The 26,529-nt window shown below is 35.1% G+C and overlaps 1 protein-coding gene across 1 annotated transcript in view; it reads right to left on the bottom strand.

The window, feature by feature from the left end:
* The window catches only part of TBL1X (transducin beta like 1 X-linked), a 597,792-nt gene that overhangs the window by 73,545 nt on the left and 497,718 nt on the right, over nt 1-26,529 (bottom strand). The window contains exons 5-7 of the mRNA XM_053706454.1: nt 15,381-15,526; nt 12,759-13,032; nt 10,843-10,975 (exon numbers count right to left, since the gene is read on the bottom strand). Of these exons, the coding sequence (XP_053562429.1) occupies nt 10,843-10,975; nt 12,759-13,032; nt 15,381-15,526 (553 nt within the window). The remainder of the gene's footprint in view (nt 1-10,842; nt 10,976-12,758; nt 13,033-15,380; nt 15,527-26,529) is intronic.

Below are 26,529 nucleotides of genomic sequence, written 5' to 3'. Positions count from 1 at the left end.
GATTCTAATAGCTTAGGAAGACTTTCTTTTAGGCCGGCTAAAAAGAGAAGTAAATCGTCAGCATACAGAGCAAGCACATATTTTTGTTTACCAATCTGGATACCTTCTAGCTGTTGCCTAAGAAGGATCGCCAAAGGTTCTAATGATATGTTGAAGAGGATAGGGGAAAGGGGACATCCCTGCCTAGTGCCTCTCTGGAGATTAAAACGCTCCGTAATAGTACCATTGATAAATATTGCTGAGGATGGATTATTGTAAATAGCCTTCACCAGATTTATGAAATTTCCGGAAAAGCCAAACTTTTCCAAAGCCGAAAAAAGATGGTCCCAACAGATATAGTCGAAAGCCTTTTCGGCGTCGACTGTTAGAATGGCAGCATCTTCTTTTTTTAATACTTTCTTACTATTCCGCAGATAGTCCAGTACCAGCATAACCTTACGGATATTTTTTGTCGGGCTTCTCCCTATCATGAAACCCGCCTGGTTATCATGTATAATATTATTTAAGTGGGGGGCCAATCTTTTTGCAATTATGGATGTAAGAAGTTTATAATCAAAGTTTAACAGGGAAATAGGGCGATATGAAGAGGGAATTTCAGGATCTTTTTCTTTTTTAAGAACTAAGGCTATATTGGATGCCGCAAAATATTGAGAACATGGGATATCTGCGGAATAGTAAGAATTAAATAGTTTATGTAAAATAGGGGCTATTTGATCTGCAAGAATCTTATAGAATTCGGCAGGGAGAGAGTCGGGGCCGGGAGCTTTATTAAGTTTGGCAATTGTAATACCAGTAAGAATTTCTTGTGTAGAGATCGGGTCATTAAGTTGATTAATTATCTCCTGTGGCAATTTAGGGATCTTAACATTATCCCAGAACCTCTCTTTTGATTCTATATTGGGAGGTTCAGCTTTATAGAGATTTTTAAAGAAATCTGTAAACGTATGTTGAATGTCGTGATTGGAGGTAAATCTGTTTTTCCCAGATCTAATTGCCGTAATATAATTAGAAGATCTCTTTTTGGTAATTTTAACAAGATATTTTGCTGCTTTCCCTGAATAGCCACCATAAAGTGATTTCTTTCTTATGTCTTCAGATATCATTTGTTGTTTAAGAAATATATCCCTTTGTGTTTTTAAATTTGTATATTTTTCTCCCAGCTTTTTGGAGGGAACAGCTATGAACGCATTGTATGCGTTCCTCACACTATTAGAGAGTTGAGTTTCTTTCTGTAAATATTTTTTTTTAAGAGCACACATATGCGCCTTAATGTCCCCACGTAACACAGCCTTTCCAGACTCCCAAAGTATTTCTGGCTTATCCTTATAGTCATGATTATAACTCTCAAATTCCCTCCATTTGTTTGCTAACCAATTTTGAAAATGTAAGTTACTATGTAAATGGTTGGGGAAAAAGAAATTATTATTCGGTCTGGGTGTAAGAGATTTAGAATTAAGTTCTAAAGCTATCACCGCGTGGTCAGAAAGGACTATATCTTTAATATCGGCCTTTACTTCCTTACCACTTAAGTTTTCAGAAATTAAAAACATATCTATGCGCGACAACGCTTGATGTCCTTTTGATAGACAGGTAAAAGCTTTAACATCTGGGTTCAAACTTCTCCAGATGTCGTATACACCTACTTTATGGCAGAATTTTTGTAGTGTTCGTGTTTTCTTCACTCGCTTAGTACTTTTAGATCTACTTAGTCTGTCTAAATTGGGATATGCTGTTAAATTGAAATCCCCTCCAATCACGACATTACGTCCTCTGTATATTACTAATTCTAATGCTAAATCCTCCCAGAACCTGACATCAGGCTGATTAGGGCCGTAAATGTTACAGAGAATAAAGGAGCTTTTCTCTATTTCAATATCAAGAATTTGATAGCGGGCCTCTGGATCAATTTGGCTCTTATTTATTTTATATTTTAAATTTTTGTTAATCAGTATTGCCACGCCTTTCTTCCTAACCTGTGACGGGGCAGCGATCACCTCCCCCACCCATTTAGATTTAAGTTTATCAATTTCATCCCTTTTTAGATGAATCTCTTGGAGCATAGCAATACCAGGCTTATGTGAACCCAATAATTTTATTACGGCTTTCCGTTTGATAGGGGAAGTAATCCCACCCACGTTCCAGGAAAGAATTTTAATCGACCCTATGCCCGGTCCAATTTTAGTAAGATATAGCAAGACATTTTAAAGCAAGCCATCAATTTATACCATAACAAATAATTACAGGCCATAGGAATATAATAGGACGTAAAAGCAGAGGGGTGGGAGGGATGCAGGGAATGGCAAAAGAGAAAAAAGGAGAGAGGGGAGAAAAAAAAAAAAAAAAAAAAAAAAAAAAAAGGGGGAGAGGGGGGGCCCCTCCCCGTTTGTATAACAAAAATTGGAATACATCTTTGCATACATACTCCTGAAAAGACCTTTTCAACAATAATTTTACATTAAAAGAGTTGCTCATCATCTAACATAAAAATGACTTCAAACAGTCAAACCCAACCTTAACATTCAGGGGATGCCATTATCTAAACAAAACTTTTGCGCTTCTATAGTATTATTTAATATACTTGTTTGACCCTCAATAATCATGATTAATCTTGCCGGATAAACAAGCCTAACATTATAATTTGCTTTCAAAAGTCGAGAACAAAAGGGAGACATTTCTTTCCTTTTGTTCGTAGTTTCGGAGGAAAAATCTTGAAAGATTAATACTTTTTGTTGCTCTAATATTAATGGGTTAACTTTTCTGTAGTATCTAAGAATATTAATCTTGTCCTGGAAGTTTAGCATTTTTACCAATATGGGTCTAGGTCTAGTGATACCTTCAGAGTTTTGCCGTACTGGGCCCACTCTGTGAGCTCTTTCAATAATCATAGGCACCAGGGGAGCTGGCATTTTTAATAATTGAGGGAGTTTAGTTGAGACGAAAGCAATTAGATCTGAGTATTCTGTGGATTCGGGGAGACCAATAATTCTTAAATTGTTCCGCCGCGAGCGGTCCTCTAGGTCCTCTAATTTGGCTTGTAATACAGCTATTTGCGACCTAGATTCTTTATTGGACTGCTCACATTTATATAATCTATCTTCAGAGTCTGAGATTCGAGTCTCAATTTCCTCCAATCGAGCTGTAAACTGCCTCACTTCCAGGACAATATTATTTATATCTTGTTTAATTTCTTGTTTAACAACATCTAATTGCGGGGAGATCATCCTTGAAATCTGTTCAACTAATTCCGAAAAGTCAGAATTTGGGCCTATACCATTATATTGTTCTTGTGAAACTATTAAAGAGCTCTCAGATAACTTAGTGGATTTCTTGTCTTTGTGTTTGGGGGGCATAGCCGGAGATGTTTGTTTATGTTGTGTAACAAATCTATCCATGTATGGTGTACTTATTGTTCAAGTCAAGAGAAGGAACGATATAGCAGTATAAGGCGGAAGAGAAAAAAAAAGAAGAGAAAAAAAAAAAAAAAAAAAAAAAAAAAAAAAATTTAAGGGGGGGGGGGGAGGGGGATTTGAAAGTGAGGGGGGACTCAGACTGTCACTTATTATCCCTCAATGTGACAGAATGTAATGTAGTGAGTAAGGACTTATTAGTGTGCAACACTTAAAGGTGGAGATGTGATGTGTGTGAAAAAGGTAGAAAATTAGTGAAAAAAAGGAAAAGTGTACTCTGTGATGAAAGGTGGGAGTGTATTTCCAGCTGTCACTTGTTTCCCCTAAGCGTGGCAGTGGATACTATCGTGAATGAGGACTTGTGTTATAGTGTAATAAAACATAGAGGTGTGAAACGTGCGCAACACAAAAAAAAAAAAAAAAAAAAAAAAGGCAAGTTCTCTAGCCCAGAGTTGAATTGCTTAAGTATTATTGTATTTATGAGTCATGCAACAGTATTATCAGTGCTTACTATCACTAATCGGCTTGCCTAGCTTCTATTTATCACAACGTTATCTAACTTAATGCAGAGAACCATCAACATAGGGAAACTGTTGAGAATGGATCTAAGGACTCTCTTAAATATCAGATGGTCTAGCGTGGCCTGTTTCCAGGGAACTCTTAAAGTCCATTAATATTAACAATAGACCATTTCATCCCAAAAAAAAAAAAAAAAAAAGAACACAGGATAGGATAACTTTTGCGGGCTACCAGGCACACTGTACAATGATTATATCTATAGGAAAAAAAGGATGAGGGGAAAAAAAAAAAAAAAGAGAAAAAAAAAACAGTCTTAGTTGTAATCCACACGATGGCCAGACAAAAAATCATACAGGAAAAGATACTTCTATGGACATCCAACCTTCCTTTGTTCAACCTCCTTCACTTTAGCCCTATTAGGGCAAATACAGTCTTAATGATAGAATGTGTATCCGCAGTAGTGAGCGAAACTAGTGTCAATGATATATTTCTACTCTGTAACAATGTTGTGAGACACTTGTGCTGAGTTTCCCTCTTGGACTTCTATTTAGAAAAAAAGATGGCCTGAGGATACCATTTAGAAATTGATGAAGAGCTTCCGACAAAGTGTGTGGTAATAGCCCTTAGGTGGAGATTGGTATCAGGATTATGTTCCTACCCTGCAGCAGGGTCCTGGGAACTGTTACTAGGCTATCAGATTATTAAATCCATTTACCATGGAAAAATACCAGTATAGGCCCTGTGTTCATTATCATCAGCGGCCGGGCTTATTACAGGACTTCGTAGCCCAAAATGAAAGTCGGTCCCTTTGATGGGGGGGGTAGTGTTCCTACCCTGTGTCAAGGTCCTGGGGACTGCTGATCACTTTCTATTGCCAAATTTCTTTTACGGCCTTTGGATGTATTCTGGAGGTCCCAAAAAAGGCAGCACCACTGTCACCCCTTGAGTTATTTATTGTGCGATGTGGGTAATGGTGACAATCTGGTAGCAAATCTTAAAGGCACTTTTTCCCAGCTTTGAATCTCTCTGAGACCGACCACTTTTCACATCTGTTAGAACTTTATGTAGCGCCCATACCGCTGTTCTTAAGTGACAGAATTAGTAGAATATAGCCCAGCTAGATATACCCCAAATAATGAGCATGAATAGACAGGGGGTCCAGACAATGTAAGTCTTTTAGTACTCACAACCAGTCTTCCAACCGGATTCCAGTGTAGCGATTCCTGACTTTTCTCGCTAAGTGTCTTTTCTTGAGGGGTGACCCTGGGGGATGTATACCAAGCTCTGCTACACGTCTCAGGAATTTTCTCGCAGAGTTCCACTCACTGCGTTCCCCTCACAAGCTGGACTGTGTGAGAAAAAGAAAGTAGGTGCCGCGCCAGGGCGGCGTTGCTTCCACAACGAAGCTGCTTCTGTCTTGTGACTTCGGTCACGCTGATAGCCTTAGGCCAAGTCTCCGGTCTGCAGAAAAGAGTTGCAGCGCAAGGAGGGTTAGCGTAGGGGCGATGTAGCAGGCCCTGTATTTTCGGCGCGCGAAGCAGCAACCAACCACCTCGCTCCGCCTCCAAACCGGAAGTCGGTCTAGATTTGTATAGGTTGAACTCAATGGACTTCGGTCTTTTTTCAACCTCATCTACTATGTAATTCAAACATATGTCTCCGTCTGAGACAAACACAAAGCAACACAACAGACCACTTACTTAAATAAGAATTTCTTCTTTTAAAGTAGATCAATTACATGACTCTAAAGAGCATGTAGTTCATATACAAAAAATAAATTGCTTAACCCATTATACAAGAGTTTTAGTAAGAAATGGCACTAAAACTGTGTATCTTTCTTGGCAAAGATTAAATTTACATATCCGTGGGACTCTTAATGGAAAAAAAGAGATTCTTATTACATATTTAAATTGCACTTACTTAAGCTGCTAAACACTTTGCTTCAGAGCTAAAAATTGGTATATGTTAAACTATACGTTTTGTATGTGTTTGCCCACATTGAAAATGTTTGCAGTACTTTATTTTTTTGCCCTTCCACAGGTAAAGTTTATTTGGCTGCCTTTGGATTCAGCTCATAAACTGTGGGTGTTAAAAACACAGAATTTTATTTTCTCAATCACATCAGGTTTGGAAACGAACCCCTTGTATTTCAGAATATAATTGAATAGCCATTTAGTGGTTCCAAGCGGGTTGTTACATACAAATTGGTGAAGATAAAAAAAAAAAAGGCATTTTAATTTACAACATTGTTCACCATATTTCCTCTTTTGGCCTTATACTGAGGTATTCTGCACGTTTATGCCCCTTTAACAAGCACTGTATATTTAATTCTTCAGAAATGCTTTTGCTCTGTGCATTTGAGAGCCCAGTCTCATCATGATGTTTGTTGAAATTAACAAAAGCATGTAGGAAGAAGAGAACAAATACTGAAAATAGCTACAGCAAATTGATTTATTTCAGCTAACAAAGAACATTATTTCTCTCAATTTATCTACAACAGTGTATTCAATTTGAATAACAACTTTCAATGTGAAACTCCAGCAACATTCAGACAGAGGAAAGACCTCAGTGTGCATAGATAAAATATTCGCTTCATGTCATTACAAGAATTATATCGTAACAAGGTAAATGAGTCTGTAGGGAATGGTGTTTGGATTAGAGATAAACAAATTACACAATAGTTTCTTTTAGTCAGCTTTTGAGGAAAAGCATACAATTAAAATAAATATACTTTAGCTCTCCGGGTTTAATCAGCAATTCCTAGGATATCTCTGTGTTATGTGGTTTTCATTGTAACCTGGCCAGTAATAATGCAAACAATAGTATCTTATTTGCATGTCTCCTAGACCTGGCATCTTTTGTATAGTGCTTGTGTACATTCATGCATTGGCATGTAGCTTAAGACACACAAAACAAGGTAAAAGGCAAGGTTTTTTGGTGTGCCTGAGGACAGAGATGAAACCCTGAAATGTGACGCTAAAGGTACAGACTAGTCCAAAATAAACTCTCATAATTCAAATAGGGCATGTCATTTCAAACAACTTTCCAATTTACTTTTATCACCAATTTTGCTCTGTTCTCTTTGTTTTCTTAGTTTAAAGCTAAACCTAGGAGGTTCATATGCTAATTTCTTAGAACTTGAAGGCCACCTCTTATCTGAATGCATTTTGACAATTTCTCACCACTAGAGAGTGTTAGCTCATGTGTGTCATGCACCTGGAGTTACCTAGGAGTCAGCACTGATTGGCTAAAATGCAAGTCTGTCAAAAGAACTGAAATAAAGGGACATTTTGTAGAGGCTTAGATACAAGATAATCACAGAGGTAAAAAGTGTATTGATATAACTGTGTTGGTTATGCAAAACTAGGGAATGGGTAATAAAGGGGTTGTCTATCGTTTAAAACAATAAACATTCTGGTGCAGACTGTCCCTTTAAGCAATAAAGCTGCAACAATTTAACATATCCTTCCCATTTGAGTGCTTAATTTGTGGAGAATAGTATGCTAATATTTAGTGCACCTTGTGTGATTAATATGAAGAATCCATGTGTGCTAGAAATAAGAATGTATATATGTGTTTAAGGGCATTGAACACTATGAGATTGTGATATAAAATGATAAATTATATATATATATATATATATATATATATATATATATATATATATATATATATATATATATATATCTGCAATATACTTTCATTATTTATTTTGTCCCCTTTTTCAGTAATTCCATTCTGAAATTGTGAGCATTTTAGTTTCTGTTATATTCCACACGTCCATTGGCTGCACACTTTAGTGACAATGTATAACCGTCCCTATTTGACCACAGCAGAGAAAGGAATCTGAGTTACAACATGGCAGCTCTCATTGTTTTATAGACATTAAAATTTTACAATAATTTTGTCAATATTTAAACAACTAATGAAACTAAAAAAAATACATCTACTTGTTATTCTCAGACTAATCTTTTCTTTGAATGCATCATTCTATATATCATTTGTTTAGTGTTTAATGTTCCTCTAAGCACAAGGACCTTTCATTGACTTAAAAACTCCAATTTTTTTTTTTTTTAAATTTATATCCCAATTTATCAGAAATAAACTTTTTTTATCACAGGTTTCACAATATTTTTGTATTTTTGTAATTCAACAGCCCTGATTACTTGAAAACCCATTGGCTCATCTTGACTGTTTAATGTTTAAATTATTGTATTCAATTGTTCAATTGTTAACAAATACAGTTGTTCCCCAATTAAAAAAAACTTAAAAAGCTCTATTTACATTTTCCCAATTAAAAAAAAAACTTAAAAAGCTCTATTTAAGTTTTTTAAACCATAAAACTTATAAACAATTAAAATAAATTATTTGAAACCGCAAATGTTCATTATCAGTAATGAATTATCCATCATGTATACACATTTATATCATATCTTTAACTTTTGTGACATTCTGAGAAAACCCATGTAAAACGTGTATTTCCGATCTCATTATTTAAAAAAACAGACAAAAACAAAAAAAACTCATTAGTAATTTGTAATTGCACATAAAAATTTAAAAAAAGACAATGATTAACTGTGTTAAGCATTTTATTATTGCCCTATAACTTGCAAACGTGTTGACAGCTCCAGAACAGCAAAGCACCACTGGGATCTTGCTAAACTCATATGGTGAGCCGCCAATTACCAGCTGACTCCCAGTAGGTATGTGTAAAATCCCATGTTCTAACTCAACCAGGGAAGTTAATTTTGACTTTTACTTCCATTTAGCTGCTTCTAATGTATTGGAATTACATAGAAAACAAAACCAAAAATCATTTGAACTGAATACAAAATTGTTTGTGTGCATATCTTAAAGGGACAGTGTACACTAATTTTCATATAAATGCATGTAGTAGACACTACAATAAAGAAGAATATGCACAGATACAGATCTAAAAATCCAGTATAAAACATTTTAAAAACTTGCTTAGAAGCTCCCAGTTTAGCACTGTTGATGAGGTTAGGCTGGGACACCCACTAAAACGGACTGGGAAAGCAGATAATCCCCCCTCCCCCTCCCCTGCATATGATTGTTTACACAAACAGGAGCCAGCAGGAATCTGCAGACTTCAGTCTACATCTAATACTTTGGGGCTTGGTTAGGAGTCTAAAAATCAGCACAATGTTATGAAAAAATAAGCAAAACTATACATTGTTACAAAAACACTCCCTAATGGGTTATATAAATGGCACATCTACAAAACATTTATGCATAGAAAAATGTAGTGAACAATGTCCCTTTAAAGTGAATGTAAATTTTCATGAATGAGTGCCCGTTTTTTAAAAATACTTACCTTTTTCTTCTTCCAAGCCAGACCAGTGATCCCCCGCCCGCTTCTCATGCTTTACTTAGCACAGTAATGAGGAAACCGGCTACCTCCAAACACGGCACGGCCTTAGCAAATGTTTGCTCTGGGGGGCAAGACATGATTGAAGGAAGCCGGATTCGTCATTGCTGATGTAAGTACAGAGGATCCGAGGGCAGGGGATCGCTGGTATTTTAACAAAACCGCTGTAATGAAAATTTTCATGAATTAAAGTGCCCCTGTTTTTAATAGTATTTTTAAAAAACGGGCACTCATTAATGAAAATTTACATTCACTTTAACATATTAGAATGGGTGCAAAAGGTAGTATAAAAGTCATATATATGAGTTGGTATTTTTCCTGATGATGTCAATCTAAAATGATTTGGTACTTAAATGATATCTTCTGGGGGCCAATGCTGCTCATTTGGACTATATAATAGCATTGTTCTATTTAAATTAATTTTAAACTTTACGAACCTGAAAGAATCAGAAGACATTAACTTGAATGCATCTCTTTTGTAGAAAGAAAAGTTAGTTTAGCTAAACTTATTGTTCATGTCTTTTTATCATAAAAGGCAAATTTGCAATAACAGTTTGCTTTGAAGGCCCCTTGCACAGTATTGCTTTTTTTTTTTTTTTGTCAGAGTAGCAAATAAGAGGTAATTTAAAAAAAAACTTAGGTTACAGATTTTACTTTTTGTTTCGATGGATTTGCTTTTTTTCTCTCCAGGGAGAGTAGGGAAAAGCACAATTTTTACACCAAAAAAGAAAAAAAAATTCAGAGAAGTTAAAATTGAAAGAATGAACAATCAATGTAGAAAGGTGGAAAAGTAAAAAAAAAAGTCTGTAAATGGGAGAGAGGGAATAAACTATATAAAATAGCAAAGAAGAATGGGACCAACTGTAAAATGAAAAATGGCAAGATGACATTGATATTTGTGGATAAATAAGACAACAATGGTTTCTGATTATACCTGAGCTGGATAAGGATGGGCATGAATACAGGGAATAGTCTGAAAGATTTTTGTGGGCACATAAATATACAAACAGAAGTGTATTAAGGCTGTAAGGGGGAGGAATGCAGGCTGAGAATCCCCAGATGTGCCAGCTGCCTTGAATTTGCAAGGTAAGGCGCCATGTTTACATATCCAAATCAGGGAGACCTTGAAGGATGGAGATGGGAATTTAAAAATAAATATATACACAAAGTTAGAAATATGTATTCAAAGTTTGGAGCCTTGACATGTACCCCATGTTATTTTAATATTTAGTTTTGGGGTTCAGTTTTTATACCCCTAAATTTCATGGTCTAGCAACATCTAGTCGGAAAAAGGCCACTTGTCAAAGTTACATTTTTGAGACGTGTGCGCACAAGTTTACTGGAATAAAGGATGCACAGTATAATGGCTCCTAAAAGATAAATTTATACTTATATACTTGGTTTAATTTCCTGTGTGCTACAACCCATATTGTTAATTAAGGTTAGTATGCTGCAGTGGATAATAAAATATGCTAAACAGAGTATGACTTTATAGCAAATGGTATTTTATATTCTTGTCAGCCTTACCCGGATGCTAGGAGATCGCTAACAGGATTCCAGGCACAAATGAATACTTCTGACTCATGCCCTCGGAGGACTGTTGCTTTGTTAGGTGGGATTTCTACTTCACCATCAATATCCATTGGTTCTGCATGGTTATCTGTAAAACACATATGAATCTTGGTAAGATTCTAGTAACTCTGAAATGTCATTGGAAGATACTGTCAGCTGACATTAAAACATTATTGTTAATTTCTTCCATCAATACATATATAATAAAGAGTACAGAGGTTTCAATGGTCATCAAATAGAATCACTGTCCCTTAGTTCCACCCTTCTCCCAGCATGCCCTGCTGTATAAAAGTGGTCTAAAACAGTGAAATATGGGATTGTTCAGATTAAATTCTGGACGGTGCAGCCTAAACCTCAGTCAGTTTTAATATAAAAGCCAATATTGGGCTGAGAAAATGTTCATCATAGTATTTTAGTTACATAACTATTAAGAGGTTTACACTAGAAGTAGACAATAGCAAATAAGGACTTTTTCTGCTGTGGAACTCACTGATAGGGGAGGTAGTAATTGGGAATAGAATAGTTTTAAAATGATTTAAATACATATTTGCCTAATAAAGCAACTATGGTTATGACACAGAGTGCAAAAAGCGTAGTTATTTTAATTTATAACTATTAATTTGATAGATGTCAGTGATCACAGATCTATGTTTGAATTTGATGGAATTTTATATTAATTTAATTTACTATGGGGTTCAAACTGTATTTTTGCAATAAGAGTAATATAGTGACTCCCATGTCATCAAAGAAAAAAATGCGGTGACAGCAATGTTGCTTGGATCAATTGCACTGGGCAAGCTCCCATTAACTTTTCGGATACAATAAATGGCTATCCATAACCTTAACCTATGTTCTAACTCTAAACACCACTTTGTTACCAATCTCCTTTAGTTGACATGAATTTGGAGTCACATTCTTGAAACAATATATCATAGATTATGTCTTGTTCAACAACAATATATACTTAGTATTGTCATGGTCAATATTTTTACTTTGTTTTTAAAACAAACTTTAATTTTGGTTCATGAATTACAAGAATATAATGTTTAATATGGTTTTATGCCTTCATTCATACAATATAATTTAGTCAAAGGGAATTTTTTTACTTGTATGTCGCTTTATTTGCATCGTTTTAAATGTCTCTGTATTATATTTTGTCCTAGAGAACTTCCCATTAGAATGTTTGATAATATATTCTTACTAAAAAAAACTTTTGAAATAGAATATAAACTATAAAAATGGGCACAAACTGCTATATTCCGGTGGTCATATCAAATATTGTCATGTAATACACTAACAGTTGGCTGCCCACGGCTTTAGTCTACATTTAGCCATATGTCTGCATTTGTGAAGTCTTCATGTTTCACACTTCTTAATTGGTAATCGTGCAGCCAAGAAGAAACAAAAAAGCCTTTATTTGGTCATCCTATATTATTTAAATCACTCTCAGGCTAGCAGTATGTATGTGATAAAGGAAAAAACGGAGAAAAAATAACATACAACTAGGAATAAGAAATAAAAAATGTAATACAGTAGCTAAATCTGCTATCTTATAAATTAATATTAACATGTAGGCTAAATCACATAATGAAAAACGGAGCATACAGAAGCCTTTGGTTACAACTGGACATACATATATACATATATACTGTGTATATATGTATGTATGTATGTATGTGTGTGTGTTTACAACATTATTTGGGGCTTCTGTTCATTCAGGTAGATTTTCAAGAACACAATCTCTTTCTAATGTGACAGAATATATTACAATTAGTAGAATATAGCTGAAATGTTGACTACTATTTAATTTACACAATACACCTTATTTACCTTTAAACAATACATGAAAAGGATACCAAAAGGGCACTTACTTATTACATGTGCCCCATTTTCTTCACCATTCACAAAGGCTGTTCCATTCTTTGGTGTATTCTGTTGCTGCTGCTGCTGCTGCTGCTGTTGCTGTGCTGGAGCAGATGAGGTTGTGGTGACAGGTGCTACGCTGGTGGCCGCTGTGGAAGTAGCAGCTTGTTGTTGCGCTAACTTCTCTCGAAAGGCCTGTTGCCGAGTTTGCACTACATCGGGCATCACAGCATCAATTAGAGACAAGGATTCTATTGGACGACCATCAAACACTGTTCCATCCTTTATATAAAAAAAAATATGCAAAACCACATCAGCAACAAATAGATGCAAAGCATAGCACATACAAACAAGAACAAAATACACTGCATCGTGACAGCCCTGTCACTAACAATAACGGCTGGAAAGCCATCACACTACAGCCATACCAAGGGTCAGAGGCTGAATTATTGGGTCATTTCCTAACTGATAGTAACAGCCATTACTTTCTAAGGAAACCACCATGGCATTCAAGTGCCAGTATGTTATTTCTGCCCTATTAAGTGTAGGATGCAACAACACTAATTCACACATTTTCTCAGTAGCAAAACCTAAAAGTTTTTAATTGCTGAACTGTCCCTGCAACATGATATAATAAAACATTTTATTGTAAATTAAAATTTTGATATTTGAAATATGTTTTGACATGAAGACACGTTAAACCTTATTTTTAAATAGCTGACAATAAAGGGATAGTAAAGTCAACATTTTTCTTTCATGCTTTAGACTGAGCAAACAATTTTAAACAACTTCACAATTTACTTGGTATCCATTGGTAGACTCAGGAGCAGCAATGCACTACTGGGAACTACCTGCTGATTTGTAGATGCATATATATGCCTCTTTTCAATGGTTGTCTCAATGTCTTCAGCTTGTTCCCAGTATTGCATTGTTGCTTTTTCTCAACAAAATACCAAAGGATGAAGAAAATTTCACGATATAAGTATATTGGGAAGTTGCTCTGTCTAAAATATGAAAGAAGAAATTTGGGTTTCATATTCCTTTAAAGAGAGAGTCTACTCCAAAATGTTTATTGTTTAAAAAGATAGATAATCCCTTTATTACCCATTCCCCAGTTTTACATAACCAACACGCTAGCAGTCTCTGTCTGTATCCGCTCTATCGATCCCGTTACATCAGCTTATGGTTTGAGCCGTATTGGTTTCAGGTGAGCAGTGAAAAACTAGGACATTAGCTTGTGTCGGACTGGACCTGAGGTTACGTGGGTCCAGTCCGACACAAGCTGATGTCCTAGATCTTCACCGCTCACCTGAAACTAATACGGCTCAAACCATAAGCTGATGTAACGGGATCGATAGAGCGATTACAGACAGAGACTACTAGGGTGTTGTCGAGGAGGATCACACAGTGATATTTATTTTGCACATTGTTTTCTGACTTCTTGTAAGTTTGTTTTTATTCTTGTGCTTTTTAAGTGTTTATTAAAACTTTTACTCTTAGAGGGGTTTTTGTATTTTTCTCAGTGCTACATCCGGGGGTGGATCACAGATATCCCCCCACTTCACGGATTGGCATCCACCACACTTTGGACTCTACCCTCAATATACAAATCTTCGTCCCAGACACACAGAGGGGCCAATTTAACAATCTCCGTATTGGCCCAAATGCCTCTGTTTCCACGCGAGCCTTTAGGCTCGCCGGAAACAGGAGTTAAGAAGCAGCGGTCTTAAGACTGCTGCTCATTAACTCGCCAGCTGCTTTTGAAGCTGCGGAAATCAATCCGCCCGATCGAATACAATCAGGTTGATTGACACCTCCTGCTAGCGGCCAGAACCAGAACTGCTTGTGCAATGTTAAATTCTGACAGCGTATGCTGTCGGCATTTAGCGATGAAGGGCGGACATGATTCGCTACAGCGAATCATGTCCGCCCGGGGTATGATAAATCTATCCGTAAGGGTACTCTGCATATGACCCCAAGATCTCCCTAGTATGCTAGTGTATTTGTTTGGGATAGGACACTGGGTATTGTGATTTCAAAGGTCACATATAAGCAAGACACTTTTCATTTCATTCTCCTGTCTAATCTTACATTTTACAGCACTAATTAGCTGAAGGAAAGGAGAGTTGTGTTTGTCACAACACAGATTGATTCTATGTTTACACCGCATTAATTATTATACATCTTATGTAATATTTTTTTATTGTTGTGAAGCGCAGTGGTATATGTAAATTGTACCTTGTATCTAAGCCTCTGCAGACTGCCCCCTTATCACATGGCTAATTATTTATTATCTATTGACTTGCATTTAAGCCAATTAGTGCTATGTCCTGCACAACTGCACGGGTGTGAGCACAATGTTATCTATATGGCCTGCATGAACTAGCAGTCTCTTGTTGTGAATAGCAAATAAAAAAAGCATGTGATAAGACACTGTCTGTAGTGGCTTAGAAACAGGTAGAAATGTAGAGGTTTAAACATCATACAGTATATTAATATAACATTGTTGGTTGTGCAAAGCTAGGGAATGGGTAATTAAGGCATTATCTACCTTTTTAAACAATAACAATTTTGGTGTAGACTGTCCCTTTAACATAGTGAATTCTGTGCTAACATTAACATTCACTTACTTCATTGATACTGATCTCAGCTTCCACATATTGTAATCCTTTCTGCAAAATAGAGATGAGAGCTGCAGGTGGCACTAGTGTCCCGTTGATATTAGACTGGCTGATATGACTTTCAATACCGAATGTAAATGCTGAGTGAGAAAAACCTAAACAGAAGAAGAAGAAGCCATGATATCCATCTATTTAACGCCATCTCCTGCACTAAATATTACAACTCATTGTGTACATCTGTGGAAAGAACAACACACAGATCACAATAGAAATAAGGCTGCTGTTCGTCATAACATTCAGAAAACTATGTAAACATATCTTGTTATTATTATGAAAAGTGTTAATAATCAGGTATTTCAGATGTCTGGGTTTTTACACTAGAAATATCATTATTTATTACATTTTATTTGCATGAAATCACATATAAAATGTGATTGTTCCAACCTGTCATTATCATACATGTTAATTAATCGTTTCTATATTTGCCTATGCCTTTTCTTATTTAGGCCTAGATTACAAGTGGAGCGCTATATTAACATGCTCCTGTAAAGGGGCAAATTTACCTGTTTACTGAAGCACGTGAAATAACAAGCCATTACAAGTGGCTGACTAATGCTCATGCAAGATCGTGGGAGCATTTTGCGCTTAGCACAATTAACTAGAGGTCAGACCTCTGGTTAATACAAAAAAAAAGTTGCCCCAATTGCCCCCCAAATAAAGAGGACAGTTCCTTTACATAAAAAAAATAAGCATTTTTAAAAAAAATAAAACACAGCACAAAGCAGTTATAAGGGGTTAAAGTGAGGGGTGTTTGGAAAAAAACGGCACTGAAAGTGCCTTTACATAGAGGTAAATGGGGAGCTGTGTTTTTACTAGAAATATATATGTATATGCTTATATACATATATACTTATGTGTTAATATGTGTATAAACACAAATATATATGTATATATTCATATACATATGTATTTTTATTTTGCTGTCCAATAATAGACAAGAAAATATATATCATTCATTGCAATGTTTTAGTCTGTGCTTAATTATAATTACATGTGCAAACAGAGTTTGTGCTATATCTGTGCTATAGGATTTTTTTTATAATTAAAACAGCATCACTACTAATGGACAGGGAAATCAGTGAAAAAAATAAACATAAAACAATATACTCATTTGACAAAATAAAGCTGTAAAAATTATTCTTATATATTAAGGTTTATAATTATGTAGTTTACATTTTGTGTTTAGTGTACCTTTAACATTTTTCATGGAGTTTTCAAAATCAAGGTTATTCCAGTGCATTAGAAAACCAATATATAAAAACAATATAAAACATAGTTATGGTGTGCTTTTCCAATGACCTTGAACTCATTTAACGTTGCCGATACTTTGCAATGGAAGAATTTGACAGCATTATTTAAATCCACCAGAAACACTTTTGAACCAGGATTTTTATATACTGCTATTTCAACAGCTCTGATGGATCATAAACAAATATGCCTGTTTCGGAAAGCGTATCTTGGCTGGTGGCTTAGATTACTGTTAACATTTTGCGCATGTTCAGTTCAAGTGTTAATAAACACAATAATTTTTTGGTATAATAAAATATAAAAAAATTAGCTCAGTTCATACTTTTCTACTTTGTATGCACAACTTAAAGAGAGACCATATTGTAAAATTGTTTCCCTCTTAATGTGTTTCCAATTACTTGTTATACCAGCTGCAGTGTTAAACAAATGGGAAATGTCTCATTTGTGTTTATTTCTATATGTGAACCAGCTGTTTTTGCTCATTGCTATCACAACCTATTTAAATAAGATGTACTTGCAGAAAGAGCAGACATATATATCCTCTCTCTCTCTCTCTCTCTCTCTCTCTCTCTCTCTCTCTCTCTCTATATATATATATATATATATATATATATATATACACACATAAATACATACTACACACACACACTCAAACTCCTTATCTTATCGCTTTGTCTGTACAGAAATGACAATATATAGAGGCCAATTTGAAAAAATAACATTTTAGTACCTTCCTCTTCTACCCCTACTGGGTTGTTGTTGACTCTTGTTTACAAAGCTTTTCTTTAGAGAATACAGCAGTGCTCATATTTTCAGTAGTTTTGTGGGCGTTTAAACAGGCAAAAATTTTTTTTTCAAATTAATTAAAAGGTAAAGGAGCTATTTGTAAACCAATCAATTTACTCCATCAGGTAAAATGGATCACCGGGAAGACATTACAAGGGAAGAACATTTTACAGTACACAACCATCAGAATGCCATTTATGATTACCAATTAAATGCTTTGCCATTTAAAAATGTTTATTATAAAACAAAATAATATGAAATTGTTAATTACAAACACAACAATAGAGTGATTAAAACCTGTAAACAGTCATTATCACTATAGAATCAATTAGCCACCATGTTTTAACTTTGCTTTGGCTGCATATATTTATCAATGACATTCCCTGTGAAATTTCCTGAAAAGCCTGTGAGATACTTGTTTTTAACCAGCTTTTTGTGTTTTTTTTCTCTAATTAAAACAGCAACACTACAAATGGATGGGAATAGCTTAGTAAACAAAACCAACAATAACCTGGACTTACATATGATGTCCCCCCCCTAAAGAGTGGAATGTAGCGACATTGTAACGTTACTGACCATAATACTCAAATAAAAAGGCATCATGTTCAATTTCTAGTAACAAAATGCATCCCATGTATTGTATACTGCCAGTTAAAATCCACAAAAAACTAATTTAAAAGTGGATGAAAATAAAAATGATATTTTAATGACACAGAGTATAGCATAAAAAAACATAATTTCCAATGTATTTCTGTTGTCAAATTTAATTTCTCTTTGATAAAACATAGCTCCTTTCTATGGATGCATAACAACCTAAGAAGTTTCAAAAGTGTGCATGTGTTTTGAGCACTATCTAGCAGCAATGTTTACAAACAATTGTGTTGATCATGGACTTACATTTTTTTTTTTTGGCAGATAACAATTTCTGCACCTTTCTAGTGATCACAGTTGTAAAATGCTTCTGCCATTAATACCCCATTAAGCTTGAAACTTGTTAATTGTGTGATTTTGTAATTATTATTTTTTTCAACTAAAATTGATTGAGAATGAGGCATTTGTATCTGTTTCTAATATGGCGGCACGTCATTTTAGTGTGCTTTGCGAATGCAGAAGAAGATAGCCGCTCATGACATTCAGCTCATAACAAATTATCCAAATGCACATGCCTTAGTATAAAAAAAAAGTCAAAAAGTGTTGCCTGAGGTTTACCAACTCCTCTTAGCTGTTGAATTCAGGAGTTAAAAATAGCCTCACGAAAGTGCTGGTAAATATGGAAATGAGTTGTGATCAGAAAAACAGAACAGGTAAGTATAAGGCATATTTCACAGAAACGATAAAAAAAAGTACTACAGATAACAATGAAAGTTACTGATTGTGACTGTGTAAACATTGAAAAATGTATCAAAATACCACCAGAGATACATAGAAATATTTATTTATGAATAAGTAGAACATATTCTGCTATGTGAAGAACATTGGAATGTGAAATATTCATATTTTCATGTCGGGTGAGTGCAGATAAGAATATTGGATTAGGTTTGCGGTTGTTTTTTTTTCCACTTTTTTTTTTCTTTTTGTTGACTTCTATGGGGGAATACATGAATGCGCACGCAATTTTCTAAGTTTCGATTTTTGCGCTCGTCGGGTTAGCGTAAGAGAGCGAAAACAGTTTCATTTTAACTCATAATACGAGAGCAACTTGCCGAGTGCAAAAAGCTTACTTCTAGCGCAATTAACGCTTGAGCAGGAGCGTTAATTAGTGCTCCACTTGAGTTTAGTGTCCCTTTAAATTTTAAATACTCACAACCCAACATAATATATAAAGATGATATTGCATAATAATATACTCTGAAATTAGAATTTAGTGGTGAGTATTGCCACATTTAAAGAGTTACATTATAAAAATGAGATTCAAAGAAGACACCAGTTTCAACAAGATATACAAAACAAATACGTTCTCTGGAGGAAAATGAATATGCTTAAAATAACATTCTATGAACTCCATTGTTGTTGTACAACTAATTATATATCTGCTTTACTTTTTAAGGAAATTTCAAACATATTTTATTTGCATATTTCTTGCAGAGCATATAGTTTCCAAATAATAACAACTATTACTATTCAGCTGCCGATTTGGTTAATTCCGAGAGCGAGCGCTAAAAAAGCACTTTGAGTCCCACTGGGAGAAAGGCTCTATATAAATACTAGTTATTATATTATAACTAAATGCATTCCCCCACATATGCTCTTTAATAATCACATAGAAGCTAAACATAAGGAAAATTGTTTTTATTAGAAAATTGTCATTAATATATATTCCAAGTGAAACTACATTTGCCTGCAGAGAAGTGTAAATTTTATGAAATAGAGGAGAATAATTAACACTACTGAGGGATGAAACAATCACATAAGGAGGAATGACTAACGTGTGTCTGGTTTTGCATGTGGTGAGATTAACAGGATATAGATAACACTGTAGAAACCAGTTTATCTTCAGAACATTAATCTTAAATTAAATGCGTTCCTGACAGGGTTGGGTTAACTGCAGGAAGTTCTGGACTTTTGCTCTCTTTGTTCAAGTGACAAAAAAATATAACTGCATATCCCCTTTTTTAAAAGGAACACCACATGCCCCCATGAAACTTAAATTAAAGAGATATACTAATAAGAAAACAACCTAAAATGATCTAAAGACAGAGTAAGCCGAGATACATCATTTAATTTTGAATCTTATGATGAATTTGGAAGCTATAAATAGTCCAAAGAATACAGCAACATCACCAATATATTAAATAAAGAGGTCTTTATTCTACAGGATGAAGCAAAAATACAAACAATGTTTCGGGCTCAACAGCACTTAGTCACCCTTACACATTTGCACACCTGATACACATAGGTGCTGGTTTGAATGGTTTTGGGAGATTTGGAAGTGGAATTTAAAGTGATCTTCAGCCCTCATTTATATTTGTAAAAGAGCTGTGTAGAACTGGTGCACATGAGTGTCATGGGGGCATAAGTCCCCCAGGGAATTTAGTTCTTTATATTTAAGCATAACCACCCACTACATAAGCAAGACTTATGGATAGAGTTATAGTGTTATGTGGACAGAACCATGACCAACAGGGGCATAGGACTCTATTTATCAAGCTATGGCAACAGGGGTGTACATATGCACCCCTGTCTGCCCCAGCTCACCTCTGGCGGGCAGAAATTCGCCGGAATTCAGCATTGCACAAGAGCACTTTTTTGCCCTCTTGTGATACACCGCCCCTGCCCGGGTCATGCACAGCCAATCATACGCGGGCAGGAGCTGTCAATCTCCCCAGTCAGACGAGACCCGGGAGATTGAAATTCTCCACCTAAGAGGTGAAGAAGCTAGAAAGCAGTGGTCTGATGACCATTGCTTGATAAATACTGACTGCAGGTTCTCTTGTGAGAACCTGAGTTCGGAGCTTGGAGGACGGCTCCATAGTCTCAGGTTTTGAGTTTTCAAGGTGTTTAGTTGTGGTGAGTCATAAATGGAGTCCAGTCCATAGTTTCATGTTGCAAACCAGAAAATTTGCCTTTTAAGTATAGCTTCAGAAGGGACAGTGAGGCATAGCTCCCAAACAATGTCAATCTTCTGCAGTTTTTATAGGGTTTTCTAATAGTTTTTTTTTTGCACTGTGGAAAATATCACGTTTGATTTGAGGTTCATTACCAGATGTGTCCCTATCCATGAAAACTGATTTGCATAACATGTATAATCTACTTAGAACAGTCAGTGCTATTAAATTTTGTAGCGCTATAGAAATAAATGATAATAAAAATAACCGCAAAATAATAAAGTTATTACACACAGCAAACAGGAACATAAAGTATGACCTGCCACCAAGGAGAGCAGAAAATAAAGCATTAGCTGCTCCTAATTATTATGGGGTTCTTGTTTGATATGAAGCTCATGTAATAAATGTGTATTGTTTCTAGTATATGTATTTTTTCTTATAAAATGGATTGTTGTTCTGGAATTAGGCTCACATAATTTGCTGATAAAAAAAGAAGAAAGAAAATTAATTTAACAAAATGTTGGTTGTCTAGTTAGATTAAGTTTGATTGTAGATTAAGTGCTATATTATTGTGAACTGTGGCTTGATTTTTCTTATGCAAATCACTAAAGTAAGTAATCACATAAGCCACTTACCATGTACTAATCAGCAAAAGCACAGGCTATTTTCCTCATGCTGAATTTATTAATTATACATTAATTTCAGAATATTAAACAATTTGAAAAAAACAGATAAAACTATTTGAAACAGAATATATTGCTTAGTCTAACAGCAAATATAACTTGGAACACCCCAGTAATATTTAAAATTAGGAGACGGGTTTACTGTTTACACCTTAAAATTTTCTTAAGGACTCTCCAGATTTTGGAACTACCTTGTTGCAGGTACTGATGTTCTCAACAGAAACATACAAGACGGCCTAACAGGAAGTCACAGATTAATACAGTAATATTTATTTTGCTCATAGGAATCTGGCACATACAGAAAAAAGGAAACATTGGCAAACATTAAATTAGTCTACACCCTATGCAGTTGTGACATGTAAACAATGTTCCTTTTAGGGTTACCACCTTAGCCATGTTTTCCAGGACAGCTATGGGTTGCACATATTGCAAGGTGAGCAGGGAGGAATATAATTAGTGAAGCGCAGCAGGACTATTCATGTTCCTTCCTGCTGAATGTATAACCTATAGCTGAAACATGGCTGAGTCTGCAAGCCTAGAACGCCAATGCAGGTTATGCGTAAATTAAACAAGTCAAGTGCATGGCAAAACTATCTTTATCTTTCTCTGGTAATCCATGTGCTCTTGTAGTTATGTTTGATGTTATTAGTGCCAGCCCAAATAATTAACTTGATGCAAGTACTTTTTGGAAGCATGTGCATTTTATCATTTCAGAAAGAAAGTCTCATGTGCAATCATGGTTGCACATGCTCTTAGTTTATTAGTGCTGAAAACATAATTCATGACATCACTGGCATTTACTAAATTTGTGGCTGGTATGGATTATTCTTGGAGGATCATTTTGAGCTCCTAGTTAAATGCAATCACAGTTTTATGATCCTTTTATAAGTAAAATAGACTGCATGTAATAGTGATATACACCATGTGAACCATTTAAAATTATCTGTATTCCTAAATTTGACATAAAACAAGATTCAGCATTATTTTACCTGTACTACATGATTTTATTTAATACATAACAAATAAATACAGTTCCCGTCTTTATGGAACACATAGTTCTAACGTTTACTGTTTGCCTTGAAAGAAAGCAAGTGTAACTTGATTAGTAGCTAGTGGCAAACTCCTTTAAAAGCAAGACTACAGCTAAATAGGTCTTGTATTTATTTGTTAATCAACCACCCACATAAGCTTGGAGGTACAGAATGCTTTATAGCTATTGACATTTTCTGACTGTTTTGTATAACTTTTCATGTCAAGTTATGTCACAATATTGTACTTGGATTAAGGTCAATCATTTTCTTAGCTATTCTAAAACAAAATATTTTGTGATTCAGCCATTTGGTTTAAGATGTATTTATCTGATTAAAATTATTTTACAAGCTCAACATTATGTTAAACGTTTGTGGCTAGGGGACATTGTGGCATTCTCTTGAAGTGTTTGCTGGTACAATCCAGAACTCGTTGTAAAATGTCGAAGCCATGAATGCAAAAGCTGTAAAGTAGCCTCATTACTACCATTCGAATACTTCATAGTTAAAATTAAATGGATACTGCACTCATATCATCAATATGAAAGAAGGCCATTTAAATATGTTTATATTTACTGCTTAAGTAAATATGAATCAAAAACTGTTTCAATTTAAATGCAAGAGCCCAGATGACATAAACTGGCCAATTTTTATTTCTTTAAATCTTTAAAGACAAGCATGTTCATGCTGACATATCATTCCAAAGGATACACATGGGGAAAATGCCTAATGCATTTCAGCTGCTATATAGCTGTAATCATAGACTAACTAGCTTAACAGGAACCACTACATAAAAAAGAGAGACCTCAGCTGTTATTTGTATAAGCAGACTACTACACATTAACCTCTTGTATACCTTGACAAAGTGTGCCTAGTTAACATATATAATCATAAACAACATCCCTAAGACAGTATAGGCTTAAAATGATATAAAATCAGGATCTTTTCCAGATAAGCCCCGCCACTAATGCAAAAAGTGCACGTGCGAAAAGTTAAGCCCCGCCACTTTTGCCAGCTCCAATTTAATGCACGAACGCATGCTACGCAACCTTGACCTTTGAATAGCGTAATTGTTGTTTTGCAAAATATAGAAATTTCAGGGGAGTATATATAGAAGTGTCTATTCTATAAAAAATATTGTACTGCAGATCTCAGTTGTTTGTCAGATCTTATCAAACTAAAAATATTATATCGTTCTCTTGGACAAAAATTATCCAAAGCCAAGATCGGTAACCTGCTTATAGCGATGTGACGGTGACGTTAGTTCCCTACAGATGTTCAGCTGTTCTCTCTGGTCGGGTAAAAACAAAAATAACCCAACAGTCAAGCTGAGACAGCCGTGGTCAGGTGAATCCTGAAACCCAAACCCAACGCCGCTTTCCGAGGGATCCTCCTGCTCTAGTGACGACAGCGGAAGCTGCAGCTGCCCAGAATCAAAGCAGCAAATAGTGTGCTCACCCTGGCATCGGGGCTTAGTGTAGTCCGCTCCTAGCTACTGAGCTGCAGCTGCCCGTGGGGTCAGACAAGGATAAGGATCGGGCTGTGTGGGTTTTCTGCCGGGAGCACCGTGTGATGCGCTTACTAGGGCCGGGACAAGGGCTTCACTACAGAAATAACAAAACTTTGTTCAATAAAAACTCAAAGTACAAGTTTCATATCCTCCCCTCTTCAATAAAAACTCAAAGTACAAGTTTCATTTCACCGTGTTCAATAAAAAAATAAAAGTACAAGTTTCATATCCTCTTTTTTATAATCTTTTTTGGGTGGCGGGGGTTAACTTTTTGGCGGGGCTTATCTGGAAAAGATCCTAAAATCATATTTAGGTAATAGATTAGTTAAGTTTAATAGAGATTATGTTAACACTTTTTCATCATTAGCTGATAACTACATACATTATTATTTATTAGCCACCACTGAAAATAAATAAATAATATTATAAAGTGGAATTGCAACTTTTTATTAAATAAAACTAGGGATGCACCGATACCGATACTAGTATCGGTATCGGTACCGATACCAAGTATTTTCATGAGTACTTGTACTCGTCCAAATGCACCGATACTTAAACCGATACCTCTACTTCCTACCCATATGCTATCTTGTGGCGTTTTTTCAATCTGCATGTTCCCATTTCATTTTAAGCTGGAGTGGAGACTAAACTAAAAATTGTTTACTACTGTTCTGCCAATACAAATTGCTGTTATTTGTATTATTGTAGTAGAGATCACTGTACCTCGTTCAGACAAACCCCTGAAGTATTGGGCAGTTAATAAACAGATTTCCAGCTCTGGCTATAATGGCCCAAAAATATCTTTCTGCCCCATGCAGTAGTTTGAAAACTTAGAGTCGAACGTCCATACAAATGTCAGATTGATGTTATATAACAGCCCTACAACCCAATTCCATCACCCCTTTTATTGTAATATTTTTTATTTATAAACATGTTAAGTGAACTTTTTTATTATTTCATAATGTCTTTTGAATTACAGTCCTTTATCATTATAAAGAAGGAATCTTAAATAATTAGTATGTATTGTGCTTGGTAAATTGTCACATAATATTTAAAAAAGTATCGGTAATTGGTATCGGCGAGTATTTGAAAACAAGTATCGGTACTTGTACTCGGTCTTAAAAAAATGGTATCGGTGCAACCCTAAATAAAACCTAAATGTTTCTTATCAGTGTGAATAAAGAGTATATTATGTGTACAATATTCATTAATAAGTTAAACAGTCTGTAAATACATGGTAGTCACTAAAGATGGTAGTAACACCATGACAAAATATTATTAATATACTAAAAAAAAGTGTTATTTGTATGTGAACATCAGTGGAAGGACAGAACATACACATATGCAATTACTCAGTTATCACCAATGGTTGATTATGTCATGCTCTGAATTTAATTTTAGAGGCACTTATGTTTTAATTTAAAGCTCCAATAAGATCCCCGCTTGCATAACCTCTTAAATGTACCCCCTCTTCTCAATGGAGATTGAATCACTTCAATCACTGACCATGAAGGCGTATCTAATCTTTGTTCATGTTTAATAATAAAATGTCTTGAAAAATCAGAAAAGGCATGTCATTCGGTATATATCTCAGATATTCTCTAATTCTCATCTTGAATTCCCTAGTAGTCATGCCAACATACTAACTGTTGTTTTTACACATAATAAAATAAACCACAAAAGTGATGGAACAGTTTTTACATCCCTTCACATAAAATCGCTGTTCTGTAACAATAGATTGAAATAATTGCGTGACAGATATAAAATTACAAGCCCTACATCAATAAGCTCTATGAATGGTCAACCAAGAACATCCATATATTTTCATTTTTAACATGCTAGATGTCATGATATACTCATGTGGTGTAGTGGATGCCTGAAAGATGTAGTGTAATATCCCTGCATTGCCAGGGTTAACCTAAATTGTTTTTTATTTTTGTGTATATCATCTGAGTCTGCTTCTAGCCCTCTTTAAGATACTTTGATCAAAAGAACCTCTGTTGTGCATATATAATGCCTTGCAAAAGTATTCACCCCCTTGACTTTTTACCTATTTTGTTACATTACAGCCTTAAGTTCAATGTTTTATTAATCTGAATTTTATGTGATGATCAGAACACAATAGTCTAAGTTGGTGAAGTTAAATGAGAAAAATATATACATAAAACTATTTTTTTGAAATAGAAAACAGAAAATTGTGCATATGTATTGTTATGAAGCCCATAAAATGCTCTGGTGCAACCAATTACCTTCAGAAGTCACATAATTAGTGAAATGATATCCACCTGTGTGCAATCT

The sequence above is a fragment of the Bombina bombina genome, chromosome 3, assembly GCF_027579735.1.
Source record: "Bombina bombina isolate aBomBom1 chromosome 3, aBomBom1.pri, whole genome shotgun sequence".
Lineage (NCBI taxonomy): Eukaryota > Metazoa > Chordata > Amphibia > Anura > Bombinatoridae > Bombina > Bombina bombina.
The sequence above is the reverse complement of the archived record's forward strand: the minus strand, read 5'-3'. Positions and strand labels throughout refer to the sequence as shown.